Genomic DNA, 17,367 nt, shown 5'->3' on the forward strand with positions numbered 1-17,367 from the left:
TCCACTGATTCCCTTGTGGGGGCCATTTATTGAGTCATAAACTCCTCCGATAGTGTTATCACCACAGCATTTGGACAAATAAAGGTTGGAAGAGAGAAAGATTAAAAAAAGAGAATTGACTTTACTGAGAAAGCAAGAAAAACACTTTACAGATACGTTTGCTTTGAACAAGGACAGCGAGACGAACGGCAGGGCAGGCACATACCTGGCTGAGGGTACGGCTAGGATATCACGCTCCAGATACCAAATACACAGATTTATCTCAAACCACAAAGCTGAATTTCAGAAAGCTCAAACAACCCTAAAGCCTTCCAAGTTAGATATACTGTATTTCAAGTAGCATACCTTGTGATATATATCTTCTCTACAAGGCTTCAATTGCTCAGATTTAGATCTGCAGAGTGTCAGTGAGGGAAGCAGAACGCTAGCATTTCTCGTCACTGTACCTGGTTACAGTTCCTCCAGACAGGGAGGCCCCCAGCAGTTCCCTACCCCAGTAGGTACATCAACAAGTCTATAAAGCATTCTGCAGTCCATCAGGATGGAAACAATTCCATAACAAGAAGCTAAAGATGATCTGAGCTACCTGCAATACAGTCCATGGCTCCCTGTGTCTCCTGGAGCTGATTAGCTTTGGCAGAAATACTCAGGTTGGGGAAACAACAGCTCACAGCAGGCCAGGCTCCTTCAGGATCCAAATGCTTGAGTGAAGCTGTTCCATCAGGAAGGGACGCTGCGTGACTATCAGCTGCATCTTCTCAGCTATGGCAATGTAGGTCACTGCTCATAAATCAGAGGTAAACTTCAGGCAGAGTCGCAATGCTCTGCTGTGTGTTGAATGGGAAATGGGCTTCCATAGAGATCAGTCAAAAGTAGGAGCAGTAAATTGACTACACTTTTTTATTAGAGTCAAGGATAAAGGAGAATGTGGTAGACTCAAGGTTATGTTAGACATCTACGTCTGCTGGAATCTAGTTTGTGTTTTGCCAAGGCTTGTTTGCATAGCAGAGTGACTCACAGCAAATGAGGGTGAATTTTCCCTGTGCTTCCATTACAAACCAAGTATGTTCACATACAGAGAAGTTGCTATACAATAAACTCACTCACCAGTTTATTGCATTGTAATTTCCTTATGCAGACAAGCCCTAAAGCCTTGATAGAAATAGGCTTACCTTTGTCTGTTATGAATAGCAGACTCGTGAGAAGCTGGATGTAGAACAGAGAGAAAAGGCACAGAATTATGAATGGCTCCTAGCTCAGTGTACGCACTTCCTACTGACAAGGGAATACGTGCGTCTGGTATGCAGCTCTTTGTAACTTGGTTTGGCCAGCAGCTAGAGCACAAAAATGTCACCTTGGTCCCTCTGTGAAAGAAGAGCTCCTAGAGGCATTAAGAGAATGCTCGGAAGAACAGGGATGCAGCAGGCATTTGTTTGCACACAACTGTAAGAAGCAGCACTGTTCACAATCTTGAATCATGTCAATATGTGGTCACCAAAGGCCACATTTTTCAGGTGGCAGCTGTCAGAGATTCCCTCGCATAAATGCCAGTTACATAACAGATTAACCATCCAAAATGCTATAGAAACTCAGATTCACCCACTGGTGTGAACAGGACGTAGAGGAAGCAAAGAAGGTCACAGACATCCTAACAAAACTTGCACGTGAGTGCACATTTGCAGGGCAGGAAAGCAATTCAGCAGCAGGACCTACGCTTCCAAAAAAATGATTTCTCTTTTCTATCGGGGTCCAAAAAAAAGAAATTGCACAGATTTCCACTACCCACTCTCCTTTTCCTTCCACACCCTCCTCTCATTGGCATGAGATAAAACCTCGGGGAAACAGCAGCAGCAATTTTCAATTCTCATTATCTAACGGCAGCAGTAGCTCTCGGTGAAACTTGTGGTCAATAAACTACAGGCAATTTTAAAAGACACAATGGGAACTGCCCCTCCCGCAGCTGTCCCATTATCCCAGCTTTTATTAGATTTAAAACCAGCAATTCTTATGCTTGCCGAAGTTCTGCAGAGCCACAGAAACAGACCACCAGGAAAGATAAAACACTCCTAAATTGAACAGGAGGCATTACAGCAACATGCCCTGATGTCAGAGGGCTTAGACATAAGCAAAGTTCAGGTAGCAGGGAGCAAGCCAGAACCCATGAGAACACAAACAAAACTTAACATTCAGAACAAATAAACAGCAAAGCTAGTAAGCATGCTAGATAGGGAATGCTGTGAGCAGATGAGCAACTAGAAGAGGATCACTCCAATAACATCCAACTATAGGCACCAAAAGTTGGAGTTGATGGCTTTGGTGTGCCTAAGCAGTAGAATAGTCACTCATAGGTGGCAATTCCACTGGCCTCCTTTAGAGTACTGTTCTAGGGTGTGATGCACCATGCTCTTGTACTGCCTATTTCTGTCCCCTGACGAGCAGAAAACATACAAAAGTAGTAACAGCATTTACACCTCTATCATGCAGTACAGCAACCTGCTCCAGCAGGAGGGCCTATACAGGAAAGGAGAGCAAAAAATAAAATTTCCAAATTTCAGAAATTATTACCTGATACATTTCTGTGGGGCAGAGGTAATTGAGACTGTATCTCACCTCCTGGATGAGAAATGTGCACAGCAACAGGCAAAGGGAAATGGGTGCCCAAAGGAATGGTCTCAAAGCAACACGGTAAGGGGGAAGATGCAAGGAATTACAGTCATCCACTATAAGCTGTAATTTTAGCCTAGAAATCTAGAGCTTGCTTTCTGAGCCTAATGTATCCATGCCTTGGAGACATTTTACCAGCCATCAAGAAGAACTTGTAGAGAACCAGATGCTTCATTAAAGAATATTCACCAAGCCTTATAAAATCTTTAGTATAAAGCAGAAGAACAAATCACCAGCATACCAGCGAGCTGAAGTCCCACATCCAGCTTTGAATATAACATCTTTCTATAATAGCAAACAAATTCTGTTTAAAAGAAAAAAATAACCAAGAAATCAAGGGATTGTGACCCCTCTTTCCCACATTCCTCCAACCCAAATGAGGAATGCGTGAGACGAAAAACCATTTGGTAATGCTGCTGCTAATTTAAACTTAAAGAAAAATAACAGCTTAAATAGCAAAGGGAGGAGGGAGTTTTACAGTCCAGGAAAAAGCACAACAGCTTGTGATTGCTACATATATATCTCAGGAGCCAGAGGAAGCAGTAAGAGCATCGAGGCAAATTGTCAGGGCTTGAGCTGTCCTCGGATAAGAGAAAATACAGGATGTTCTGCCTTGCACACATCTGATTTGGGTTTGCACTTGCAGAACCCTCTCGTGCCTGTATCCAGCTGCAAGGTTCAGCTACCTGTGCCTCAATGTCTCTTCCCCCTTCTGAAAGCACAGCAAGGAGATTCACGCACACTGCCATCACCCACAGCAAGTTCATGTCCTATGCACTGCTTCTTCTGAGAACTTACCAAAAGAATGGGGAAAAAAAAATTCTCTGAACACTCTGGAAACTAAGGCCACCTCTCCAAGTTCTTTGGTTTTTAAAAATACATACCAAGAAAAACCCACACTACACAAATCTAAGCAAGCTCCAAGTTAATAGGATCTTTCACTGCCCTCTGCTGTTACCAGTCATTTAGCTTCCCATTTACTCTTTAATAATGCTGGGCTGGGGCTCAGGGCTGGCAGCATCCCAGCCCCTTCCTCAGGCGGCTTGGAGCCGCAGCTTGCAAATATGCTGAAGTTTAATGCAATCTGTCTTCTTTGGTAATCACATTCCGCCCGCACTGCATGCAATAAAGATGTATTGGTAAATGCATTTGCTAAAGATATACTCCACCAAAAAGGCTGCGAGCCTGATTTACAGGAGGTAAGGAGGAAGCGTCAGGTAGCAGAGGCTGGCAGCGGATGCACCGGCACTGCGCACAGCAACAGAGGGCACGGATTGTGCAGCAGCAAAGGCACTGCTTCACCTTAGAGCTAAGAAAGAAAAAGAAACCACATGTTTTGGGAGCTGGGGGCTTTAAAGATAGCAGAGAAAAGCCCTTTCCCTGGCAGCTTTAACCTTGCTGATTTGCAGACATACAAAGACCTTCTTTGTAAACAGGAAGGAAAAAAATTCCACCAGGAGTAGCAACAACATTTGGTCTAATATATCCTGACAATTTTCCCATCTCCTTCTGTCGGGCTTCTTCTGGGAGCCGGCTGGCAGCTTGTTTCATGTTATACTTAAATCAGGCATACAGCACAATGCTAATGCAACAGAGAAAGACTGCTTCTATGAAATCTCCACCTCCCCCCACCCTCCGCTTTCACATTAATAATCCCAAGAGAAGAGTCTCAGTTTTCTGCTCCCAGAAGGCTCCATCCCTTCCCCAAACCCACCCTACTATAGTCTCGAGTCCCATTAGAGATTTTATTTTATAACCAAAAAAAGAAGTCTGCCCTCGAGGGACATCTGACCCACTGAATTCTCACGTGGGGAACAACATCCTTTACACTCCAGACATCACTGTATGTCTTATCACACATTTCCCAAGACCATATCCTAGTTGTGATATCCAAACGCTTCCTTTTTCCTTTCTCCTTCGCCTGCTTTCAAAGTCACAGATTCTTCCAAGGTGCTCAGCACTCACTGTCCTAAGGAATCAAAAGAAGCTAGGAGTGCTCTGCATCTCTGGAGGCAGAGCCATAACAGCTTGTTGAACCTCTGCACAACACAAACACCTTTTAGAGGTATGCAGGTCCCTCAAGAATTAAGTAGCTTTGCTACTTAACAAGTGCAGCCATGAAAAAAAAAGCAAGACTGATAATTGTGAGGTCCCATAATGGAAGCAGAAATGCCCAAAATGTCACTAATATTGGCAAATAGATGTAACTACCATTTGCAGAACACAGCATCCAAGAAGGTGAAACGTAGGATAACTGATTTTGAAGCTGAGGAGTATCCACACTACTGCTTTGGGGGCAGCTCAGCACCATAGGGACACTGGTGGGAAGGAAGCTGGGACATACCACAGTGAGACTGGGCAGCACTGGATCAATGCAAATAGACAAAAGTACATCCTGAGGAAAACTTGTCTCCTATAAACACCCCATCTTACCTGGAAGATACCACAGATCCCAGAGATATTTCCCAGAAGAAAACACTACGCAGAACAGTCAGCAAAGCCAGCAAGTATAACAGGGAAGCTTTTATTACCTTCTGAGCCGCACTAACGCAGCGCTGATACTCCTTAGCCAGCTCCGAGCATTTGAGCACTTCACGTTGGTTTTCTTGATAGCACTTCAGAATTTCAGACTGCAGACTTGCACAGACAGGATCAACGTTCCTCCTCCTGTGGGCAAAACGAGAACAGAAAGATGTGCAAAGGGGAGTTTTCAGCCACTGACTACCACTTGACTAGTGGCACACACTAATCTTGTGTTGGAGTCACTTAGCCCTAAAAAATAAAGAAACCAGGAGGAGCAGCAATCACCAAAGTGGGTTAAATGATGTCTTCCAGCTGAAAAATCCAGAGTACTAAGCAGAAAGATGGAATGTATTCTTACTAGGTCAGTATGGGAGGTTTTTAGTTTTACCCATAGATGAAATACCGTGTCTCCTCCACAGTTCAGAAGAATCAATTCCAAGAGGTTCAATGATTTCTCCAAGTCACACTGGAAATCTTTGATAAAACTCAGGAATTCTGTCTGGGCCAGCACCAGATCTATAACAGGCTGACAAGGAACTGAATGGGCTCATTGAATGAGCTACCTCTACCTACTGAATTCTCATCTATTTAAACATTAAAAATATATATATCCAGCATGGTTGTGAGTACTGTAGTTCTCCTAGTAACTAAACAAAACAGAAAAGGGAATAATATCAAGACCAGGTATCTGCTTCTTTGTATTTCTGAAGCAATTAGCACTCACATCCCACAAGCAGCACTGACAGCTACTCATGAACAATTACAGATGATGTTCTCAGACTATCATGTGCATGGGTACATATGGCACATCTTCAGCAACAGTACCAATAACAGGAAGGTCATTGTAAAATAATCCGAGCCACAATGGCACAAGCACAGTAACAGCAGTGTCATCAGCTGCACAGAAAGGCAGGCACAAATTGCAGGAATTTGCAGCACAATTGCCACAGTACATTTCAGCAGAGAACATGTGCTGAGGAGTAGCAGCACTAAGACACTGCCTTCTAAATCATAAATCCACTTAATTCCTTGCATTCTCTGCCTCAGCGTGCTTAAAGAGATCTGTGCTAAAAGATCAAATGCACCTCTTCTTTCCAAAGCACCTGATGTTATGGGGAAGCACAAATGCTATACTGTGCTACGTTCATTTCCACAGTAACAACAGTCACTCGTTCAAGCAATAGGGTTTCCCAACCAGGTACAAAGAAAATGTGACCTATTCCTGGACAGCTTTCATTCTCTCTCAGGTGAGAGATTTCTAAGAAACGTGACATCTTGAAGCCAGATCATCCGAAAGCATTTTGGAGACCACAAATAGGAATTTCCAAATCACGTTCATTTTGGTAAGGCACTCAGGAAGGCAAGTAGAAACAACAAAAGAAAATCAGCAACGCCATTGCTTCCTCAAAATAGTTTGGTTGAGACATACTCCAAACAATACCTCTGCCCTCAGTCGTACTCTGCAACGTACAAATGAGCAGGCAGTGGAACAACTGCCCAGCAATGTGGTTCACATCCCATTCCTGCAGGCTTTTGAGGCAAGGCTGGATCAGGCCCTGGGCAACTTGATCTAGCTGTGCGTGTCCCTGTTCATTGCAGGGGACTTGGACTAGATGGCCTTTAAAGGTCCCTTCCAACTCCAAGGATCCTATTGATTCTAGCAACAATGTGACAGCCAAGCTTAGAAACACTTGGATCAGAAAGCCACCAAAATACAACACAAACTTCTTTCCCCTGTCTTCTCTAACCCTATAGCTTTTAGAAGAAACTTGTTTTGTATGCAGTCCCCAGAGGTGAGCATGCATTAGTAATTTCTGTGTTCCATAGAAAATTACCTTTAAAGCCTCTGAAAAATCCATATTCCAAAAAAAATCTTCAAATTTTGGAAAAGAAACCAGAGAGAGCATCAAAAACTCATAATATCGGCATTTTGCTTTGTCACTAACTTTAATATCACTCTAATCAAATCAGTGAGACTGTAGAAACGATACCAAACAATACCAGGTCAGGAAATACCATCAAATCCCTCAATTCATTGAAGAAGTTAAGACTTTTAAAATTAGGTTTTTCCAACTCAGCCATGTTAAACTGAAGGGCATTTTGTAATTTTCAGGCAGAGGGCTGGGGGAGGGAAAAGGCAGAACGTGTCACAGCATGGTCTGAACTCACTGGAACCAAACTACACGACACAAGCACAATGCAGAAACTCCAGCTATGCATCAGTGGTACCACCTTCTCAAAAGAGATTTAGAGAATCTAGTCAACATAGCACAAAATCAGCTGACGTAATTATCAACACAAATCCCACAAATCCATTTATGAGCGCATCCACAAATGAACTGGAAATTCAACAAAACCAGCTAAATCCTACAGAGGATGACATCTCACTTTGGAGCAGGAAGGCAGTGCTGCTCAGAGGAGTGTCCCTGCAGCCCACGGCGTGGTGTGACCTGTGAAATGACAGGAAACGTGAGCCCAGCCCAAGGGAGCACATCCTGCACACTGCAGGAACCCAAGTCCAATGGAGCACGCCTTGGCTGAGGGCAGCGGTACACTGAATTCCAAAGGAGGGAGAGCTTTGTCAGCTACACCCCCATTCAACCTCAGCCCAGCACAAGGCTATAGGCAGTACTCAACCTTCAGGAAAAAATCGTCTTCTGGACACTGCTCTTGGTAAATGCTTTGCTGCTGGAGGGGAATGCTTTACACACTGAAGGGGAAAGAACATGGTGGAGAAGGAATGAGGTCTGAATGCAGAAAGAGCAGAAGAATAGTAAGCTTTGACCTTTCTTCTAAAATGGGTCACAGTTTCAAGCATAATATGCTACCACCAAGAAAGGTAGGCAATTAGCCTCTGTCTAAAATAAAACGCACTGCAATTGTTACTGCTATTACGAAAACAGATGCAGGAGGCTCATTTACAGCAGCTAAAAAACAGGGGGGGGGGGGGGGAAGAAAAAGGTCTGAACAGGAAGGCTAGGAAAACACCCACAGACAAGGAACTAGAGGAGTTGAGCTCTGACAACACCCCAGATATAAATGCAGGGCATACGAAATATGAAAGATTAAAACAATAATACACAAGCAAGGAAGAGGAAAGGAGAAAAGATTACAAGTGGGGGAAAAAAGGATTAATCTAGAAATAAAACTCATTAGCAGTGCCTCCCCAGCCACAGTGGAGAAAATCCTCAGCTTCTCTGCTGTGCAATGGGACAGAGGGCTACGTATGCACAAAAGCCACAATTTCAGATTTTCTTCTCCCTCTCTCACTGAAGGATCTAAAATCAGGTCTTTGGCTGGAAAAGAAGGGATAGGTTTTCTTAAAATGAAACAAAGGGCATCCTTCTCCCTGCCATCCCTTGAGGTAAGACGGAACGAATGTGATCTTGCTGCATTTTGACACAGCGAGAGTTACCAAATCCTCTCTATCACTGCGTATTCCCTTTACTTTATTTAACAAATGAAATCTCATCAACTTATCCTTCTTCTATTATCACTGCTGACATCAATCTGATAATATTGGCTTGGTGTGGAATCGTGCTATTATATGTCCTCTTTATATTTAATTTAAGAGAAACGTCTGCAGTGGGGTGAATATGTGAAGCAAGCTTTTTATTACTGGCAGCAGTAAGGACGCTGGGAGTGAATTAGACATTCATCTTAGTCAGGGCCAATCTAGTGGCTCAGAAGAGGTTTTCTTCTTAACCCTCTCCTAACTGTTCAACAGCAGCAGGTAACGGCTGCTCCAGTCAATAAGTGCATTCATTTGTCTTGGCAAATTCACTTCTATGTGGATATAAACCCCATGAAGAAGTGCTGAGCATCTGGGAGGTTAAAGCAAGGTTCTTCCAGAATTTCCATCATAAGTGCCGCAGTAGTGAGTAGAGTGCTGGTCTAAATGTCCATCAATTAATCAAGGAGCCACACGGCTCTCAAAGACAAACACACAAACTTATTTCAAGAACCAATTTAAGGCAGTATCATCAGTACACAGATCCCACAGGCAGGCTTCAAACATAGCACAATGGCTACCAGCTCGTTGCTGCTGACAGCTTCCCCTTTTGGAAGGAGAATTATGGGCTTGGTATTGCAAAGCGAGGGAAAGCTGGAAGATGTGTATGCATTTGCTACTATTTCCACCCTGATGAAAAAAATCAGACTAGCCAAGAAGAGATAGAACTTGAAAGCTTTAGGACTTGACAGCTCCTTAAACTAGTCCAAAATCCACAGTGAGCACCACGCCGTCACTTGGCTTTACTGGGTAGAACAGCAATCCCAGATGGAATTAGAGGCAAGATTCTCTTTCTACCTTTTACTCTGGGAAACCATTCAAGCTGAAAAAAAAACACTTAGGACAGAGACTGAAGGTATCTAAACCTAGACATTTAGATACTTCTACTCAAAGCGAAAAATCAAAGATACCCAAGGTTTCTTGTACAAGCCAACTTCAGAATAGCTTGCTTCAGTACAGAAGCCACTTAAATGGCGCAGCAAACTCAAATTTCCTGTGGGCTGCAGAACCCAATAACCAGATTAACTACTTTCTGCTGCACTATTCGACTGCAACCAGTGTCAGAGCTAACTTGAGCAAACCACATTAATCACCACCATAACTACAGCGCAGCCAGCCTCAGAGGTCAGCAATGAAGTGCACGGGCTGCACTGAGAGCAAAGCCCAGGGCATGCAGCAGCAGTTTCTGTGTCGGAAAGGAATCAGAGATGTGTCAAATAGTTGGTTAGCATGGTTGTATATCCAGGGCACACCAGATGTATTTCAGACTAAGCTCAGCAATGTTTGGTCACATGAAAGTGGTGTGCTGCACTGTACATATACAAAACTGCTAAGTGGTTAACTGACCTGTAAAACTGCACGCTCCCTTGGGTAGCAGTTGGCTCTGATGGTTCCTCTTTAACATGTCAGGAAAAAAATTCCAGACAGATGCAATACACAGCATACAGAAAGGTTCCATCCTCTCTCATTACTGCATCCTTGACATTTACAGCAGAAAATTAAACACAATTGAAGCATTTCATTCACATATAACAAACTCATCAGCACAGAACAAACAGCCAAGGAAGCCAACTTCCATTGCAGAATGCTGTGCTATCACAGAGCAAAAGCTACTGCCTATGGGATTCCCTGACCCTTCATGTCAGCTTGATATCATGGCTTGAATGAAAGGGAAGAATCATTTCTCTCACCAAACAGCTGCAAAATAAGAGATGGAAGATTCCTAATAAATTATCCCAATATCTACTAAAAAACTATCGGTGCTATTTAAGCTACATAACCAAGCATAGTGTAAACAAGCTGCACGCCTCACAAGAGTAAACTAACATTATCAGAAAGGAAATCTCTCTGATCAGTTTCATGTATTCAAAACACTGCTCAACAGCTTTGCCACTGATCTGCATGGAATACTCTTCGTAGGACCAACATACTGCATAAAGGACATGGATTAAAAGGAAAGGTGAAACCTCATGATAATTTTCTTAAGAATAGGGGCACTACCTCCACATTTCTACTGTGGTAGTTGCATTCCTAGATCCTTCCCATGTCTTTTCATACAGTCTGCAACACACTACTGCACAGTGCAGCATTTTCTCTTTCCTTCTCCCTCTTCACAGCTGCACTTCACGAGCAGGTCGCCTGCTTTTCTTTCCCCTTACCTTATCCATGGAAATGCCTAATGAATACATATTTATGAAGTACCTCAGTTTCCATGCAACCCTGTGATCCAAAAAAATTTGTCACTCAAACACTTCCCAATCTCCGTTCCTCTTTTGACAGCTTGTTTGAAGCTGTCACACAATTCCCCACTGCAATTTGTGCACTCGCGCACCCTCGTCCTTCTCAGGTCAGATAACTCCTTCCTTTCCAATCACAGATGCCCAGAAGCTGTTCTGAAATCTTCTTCTGTGTAACTAATTAGATTTTATCACTGAGAACAACAAGTTAAAGCAAACGTCCAAATCTCAACAGCAACTTGTATTGTCACTGTGCTGCTGGAACTCCTTCAGAGAAGACAGTCTAACCTGACCATGTTTTCTTTAGGAAACAACAACAACAAAAACAACTCTTTAAACATTCAGACTGAAGTGGAATGTAATATTTCAGGGCTTCATATAAACCTGATTTCGGAACGCTCACGGAAGTCAACAACAGTGTCTCCATTTCACTGATGAAACTCATGCAAAGAGATTGTGTGACCCATGGAGCACAGGTTCCAGCTCTGTATCTTACTTTTACTCCAACACAATGCAAACTGTTTGCCCTCCTACATGGTTTAGCCATGGAGCAGCCATTCCCCATTTAAGCAATAGGCCACCCAAAAAACGTCAGTTTACATTTATTTGTACAGATGCAGTTTCTACCACTTTCAGCAGGCTTTCTTAGCAGCATCCCTACAGTTGTAGGTGCTGGAGGTGAGTTATAGGTTTTGCATACTAGGGGTGGCAACTCCCCACCAAACCTGCAAACCCAATCGCTAATCACCCCTATTAGCATGCTGTATGGCAGATGGCAAGCAATGTGAAATAATGAGAGATCTCTCCCCACAAGTGGATAATTTCAGAGTACATGGATGTGAATTCTTTGCTGATTACGATGGTAGAATACTGAGTTACAAGAAACTGTCAGTTGGGAAGATGAAAGGAAAGCTACAGCCTCTCGGCTGCCTTGCCAAGAGATACAGAAGTTTACAGAACTGGATCTCCTGCCCACAAAGCCATGCACCATTTTTGCCAAACTACTAAAAGTTGACTAGCAAAGATGAAGAGCCTAAAGTTAGCAGCAAAACGGTCTCTGGAAGCCAAGCAGGAATGAGTCAGAATCTTGTTGCTGGAAGGAGCTCTCTGAATCAGAAAGGAAGCTGGCTCAGCTCCCACAAGGCAGAAAAGCAATATAGCAAGCAATAACTGAATCTGAAAACAACACACAGCCCAACAAGTGACCCGAATAGGGATTTTCTTTCTTAAGATAAAGAACATCATCTAAAAACTGGTTAAGAACTCAGGTCAGGAAGTGCAGTGCCAATGCTGAGAATATTTGGGTTGTGATAATGTTGTAATGTCAGGCTTCGCTGGGGAAGCGGCTGCTGAAAGAATGTTGGCCCCATCTTTTCTGGTACACAAACCCCCCCTCCTGAAAATAGTCTTACACAACTGAGTATCTGTTATGCTAATTTCATATAGCCATAAGACGTGAGGGACAGACACATGCACTAATTCTTTCCTACGTGAGATGATCTTGTAATGATGTCAGACTGCTAAGGAAATGTTCTTTTCAAAAAGAAACCTTGGCCACTCATTTAAACAGCAGTTACTTTCCTTAAATGTCACTCAGCACTGCACTGAGTCCTTTTAGTTACACACCAGACTACGCAAAGGAGCACTGGTGATGGACAAAAGCACGAACCCAATAGGATGTTCTGCACTGACAGAGGGGTGCGATCTGCTGAAGATGCAGAGATAGAAGAGAATGAAGCCACCAGCATGAAGAGTTCAGGCAGGATCTGAAGTTAAACATCCACCTTATTAAAGATCCCCTTCTTTGCACATGCTCTATAATCTTCAAAGCCACAGTGCCCCCCCTCAGCACGTTGTGCAATTTGCTGAGTCAGATCCCCATTAGGCAGCTCCTCATCTCCCCCCAGAGAGCAGCAGGAATGGTGCTTTCACAGAGGAAGGAGGTGGGGAGGTTGGGATTTTTTGTTTGTTTTAAAATAAATATTATTTCAACAAGTCCTCCAAAAATTGAAAGAAATCCTTACAAAAATAACTTAGATAATGCAGGCAACACGTGAAACATCTCAGGTGAGTTAATGAGAACAGTGCCAACCTCGAGCTGCTCCACTGCATTGCTAATGGCGCTCACAGTCAGGTTCAGCCCAGGGGAACACAACGCTGAGATGGTCTCTCTGAAGAAGCTCAGACTTGCCTTTGGTCTCTCCTATCATCCCTCCAGGAGGAGGCTGACTCAACAGCAAAGACATTTTGCACAAAGCATATAATCCCAAATCAGGAACACAATTACTGTTCAAAATTGCAGCACTGCCCTTGAAATCACTTGTTAGTGAATTAATGACCAGATTGAACGGAGTGTTACCTCAACTTTGCTTTAGGCTCCTAATTAGTAAACAAGTCATTAATTCACTGGTAACAAGTGGTTTCTCAGGCATTATTGCTTCTGACATCTTTAATTCGCCGCTCTTTTCAGAAAGCTTCCCCAGACAGCCATAGCCTCCATCCTTTACAAAGCAGCCCCATGTCCCAACCTCCAGCACACCACACCACACAGGAGGTTCCATGCAGGAGGATGGGGGCAGAAAAGCCTGGAGTGAGCTTAGTTGGGTCATTAATTAATAATCACGATACCTTTTCCTTATTGAAGCCAAGGGGAGCATGGGAGCACAGGCATGAAAACCTTTCTTACTTCAGCGTGGACGTGTCATTACATCTAAATACTCAACAAAATACTACAAAACCTGGAGAAATCTTCATTCCACCATCCAGCGGAATGGCAAACCAAGGGCGGTGATCTGCTTCTATCTTCCCTGCATTCTCCAGAATGAAGAGTTTTGAGCTGAAATACTTCATGTACTCTGATGCACAAACTATGTCTGAGTCTTAACAGCTGCACAAACATCCACGCTTTTGAAAACAATCTGGATTTGGCCTGCCAACAAACCCTGATGTAAGAGTTTTATAATGGCAACATTACTGCGGAATACAAGCACTTTCCATGTAAAAATCGATAGTAATAGAAACATCCCTAATAGACTGCAGGGAGTCTTTGGCACCTCTTCCTTTGCTATTCAGGTTTTATTTTATAAACTCCCAAGTTCTACCTATGTACCTTTGAAGAAACACCCCTACAATTTCGAAACGATATATTAATATTTCACACCAGTTTTTCAGCACTAACAGAACTGCAATCTCAGTTCATTGGACTGATTTATTATTCATTCCTCGACATGCATAAAAGGAAAGATGATACTGTGAACAGCAGAACAGCACATCATCTTACTAAGTGGGCAAAAGGAAAGCCTTCCTTCGAAGCAGCAGTTTAGTAATCCCCAAGAAGAGGGTTTCAGAAGGAAATACACAACAGTTGGATAACGCGTGCAATCTACTACATTGTTTTAAACTGAAGATCAGTCCAAAAGAGGATAATCTGGCTCAACTGGAACATCTGCGCAACTCCGTTCCACGTATTTGACTTTTGTCACCACAAACCATATTCCTGAAGTAGGAGGGGGAGTAACAATGCCTGGAAATCTATGCACTGGTAGACAGTTGCTTAACAACAGGCCTTCCAGAATTAGTAAAGAAAATGTTTACACGCTAATGTAAATGAGTCAAAATCATTTTCAGTCGTTTCATGAAGTCTCAAAAGCCTTTCTTCCAGAAATACTTGCACCATATGCAACGGCACAAAGTCAAAACTGGCCCACCTACTCTCTTACCTGTTGTTAAAATAACTCTGCAGAAAGTCGTCTCTGCCAGCAATATTCCTACTGCCCATAAAAACCAACTTAATCAATGTGAGAAACAGCAAAGCCTTGGCTAATAACCCATCTCCTTCATTAATGCTTACCTGGAGCAGACTAGCCACAGACAGAACAACCACCAACACAAACCGAGCACTGAGGGAAGAACAGGACCAGGATGGGGCAAACATTTTTGGGGAAGATGTAATCACTGCAGTCAGCATGCAGAAGCACTGCGCTGAGCTAAGGCTGAGGACAAGCTCTAAGCACTAATCACAGCTTTTTATCCCTGAAAACTCTTAAATCCCTATTGCAAGGGCTCTTAATTTCAAGGCTAAATTAATCATCTATCTAATCTAATGATAGGAGAAATCTCAAAGCAATTTTGTTTGAAAACTGATGTCTTTACCCTTCTCCTTAGGCTTCCCGACTGTCCACAGAATAACTATTTCAGAGCTCAACTCGTGGGCACAGCCCTCTGTTGAAATAGATAGGTGTTTATTAATTTTGATATCTACCACAAAGCCCTGCTTCATCACATCAGTATCTTAGAAACTTTCCAGATCTTCACAAAGGAAGGAAAAAATAAAAAAAGAACAGGCAGTTTTCCTAGGTACCAGTTATGGCTGTCATTTTAATTGCGGGACCATCAATCTCATGACATTTTGCACAATTCAATAAAAACGTTCATTTCTGTGAGTCCGGAAAGTGAGCCACAAATCCCCCACTGCAGCAGGCAGTCCATCTGTGAACTTTCTTCCCCCACCCCACGGAGGCAGTTTAGTTCTCAACACCACATTCAACCCAGGAGGATACTTAGTACTTGTCAGTTTCTCTAACGCAATCATCTTAAATACTGATGTCCATTAAGTTTAAAGATCTCGGGACCATTAAACAGACCTCTTAAATACCAAGTCCCACGCGGCGTAAATCTCTTTGGCAGTTTCCCCCCTGGAAAGCTGCCCTGGATTCTGGGCTGATCTCTATCAGGGTAAGACAGTGATGTTCTTTACACACTCCTGGATAACAGCACAGAGCACACGCAGTTCTGTGGGCACAACTCGCAGCACAGCTGTCGGTAAGCAGCTTCAGGGAGGGTTCAGCAAGCTATAGGGAGATCTCAGAAGAAAACTCGCTTCTGAACAGTTTTATCTCTTAACAGCTTCCTAATCCCCTCACCCCGTTCCCGTAGCTTTACCTTTCAGAGCAAACCGCATCCCCCACCCACAGTAACTCCCACAACCAAATTTAACAACCACAAAAATAAAAATAAGGCAACCTTCACAAAAGAAATCAAATTTATTATAAAAAAAAAAAAACTACCCCAGCATTCTGAGGATAAACCCAAAGTGCCTGCACTAAGCTATAACCTCTTTACTGACGCTTTTTTTCCTTCCCCTTAACAGATTCACAGACTGTAATAACATTTAATCCTCAGAAGCTAATCTAAACGTAACACTCAAAAGAAGACAAAGACAACGCAACTGAAAAAAAAATTTGGCCACTGCCTTTTGGGAGTGCTGCTTTATCCCTGGAGCGAGCGCATTAATAGAGCTTGGAATGAAATGCCATTTTATTCTCTGTAGCAGGGAGGGGATTAGCAAGTTGTCTTCTCTAAACCCAGTCTGAGTCATGGCTCTATGAGCACTGAGAAAAGGATGTGGAACGAAGCGAAGGGCGAGGAGCGCTGGCTTTTTATTTACACGCTGCTTCTTTTGTGGGTGGTTACTGATGTGCAGTTTGCTAAACAGGGAAGGAAAAAAGTTCCAGGTCCCCAGAGTTATTCTACTGGTTAACAAAAGAGAAAAATAATAATGCATCAATTATAATAACATCATAAAGACAATATGTCCATGGCAAGAGTCCAATTCACCACAGCATGTAAGCAACAAGGGCAAGTTGCTCAAGGTGCTGAAAGCTGTGCTTACTGGTTTCTTGTTGCTAGGATCTTCTTTCTGGGAGAAAGAGCTCGGACAGAGCCCAGAACAAAGAACGAGACACCAAGGTGGGAGGAATGCAGGAGCAGGTTGGGCTCAGGTGAGGAGATGAGAAACAAAGCGTGTTGCAGTAGCCAGGCCACACAGGTATCCTGCCCTGAAGTAGGACCCAGGAGCTAATGACTGTGCCAGTGACTTAATATGAAGCTCTGCACTCAAGCACTTAGCTTCTGTTCCTGTACAAATGGAGATGGTTTACCTGCTTGTCTTGCAGGCATGCTGCAAAGCATCACTGGTATCTACAGCTTGTGCAGTATTCTTGAATACTGAAATGCTTGATAATCATTAAGGAGAGAAAATGGTCAAGTGTTCCACGGACTATTTGTGCAAAGCCATAGATGTTGATTAAAGATTTTACAAAAGTCGATAAGTGCCAAGAAAATGCTTTTTTTTGTTTGTTTGTTTCAGGTATTTCTTATCTTTGCTTCAATGCAGACTCTGAAAAAACAGTGCACTCACTATGGAAACAGACCCAATTCTAGCCCTCCCTTCATCCATCAGCTCCACCTATACACAGCAGCAGACAGCAACAAATGCTGTGCAGACTGGTCTGACAACGGGCAGGCGCCAGAGGACAGGTTCACAGTGAGACAAGGATGGGATAAGGCAGGGATGAGACACTATGGGACGGAGGAAATGCATTTTCCTCATTAAACGGAAAAAATGCCATTCCTGATCTGCTTTTAATATAG

General features: G+C 43.1%; 1 protein-coding gene across 1 annotated transcript in view; it reads right to left on the reverse strand.

Moving 5' to 3' along the window:
• CHCHD6 (coiled-coil-helix-coiled-coil-helix domain containing 6) overlaps positions 1–17,367 on the reverse strand; it is a 101,111-nt gene that overhangs the window by 26,857 nt on the left and 56,887 nt on the right. The window contains exon 8 of the mRNA XM_042880517.1: positions 5,196–5,331. Within this exon, the coding sequence (XP_042736451.1) occupies positions 5,196–5,331 (136 nt within the window). The remainder of the gene's footprint in view (positions 1–5,195; positions 5,332–17,367) is intronic.

Source organism: Lagopus leucura, unplaced genomic scaffold (genome assembly GCF_019238085.1).
Source record: "Lagopus leucura isolate 7727_CA_CO unplaced genomic scaffold, USGS_WTPT01 Super-Scaffold_100026, whole genome shotgun sequence".
NCBI lineage: Eukaryota > Metazoa > Chordata > Aves > Galliformes > Phasianidae > Lagopus > Lagopus leucura.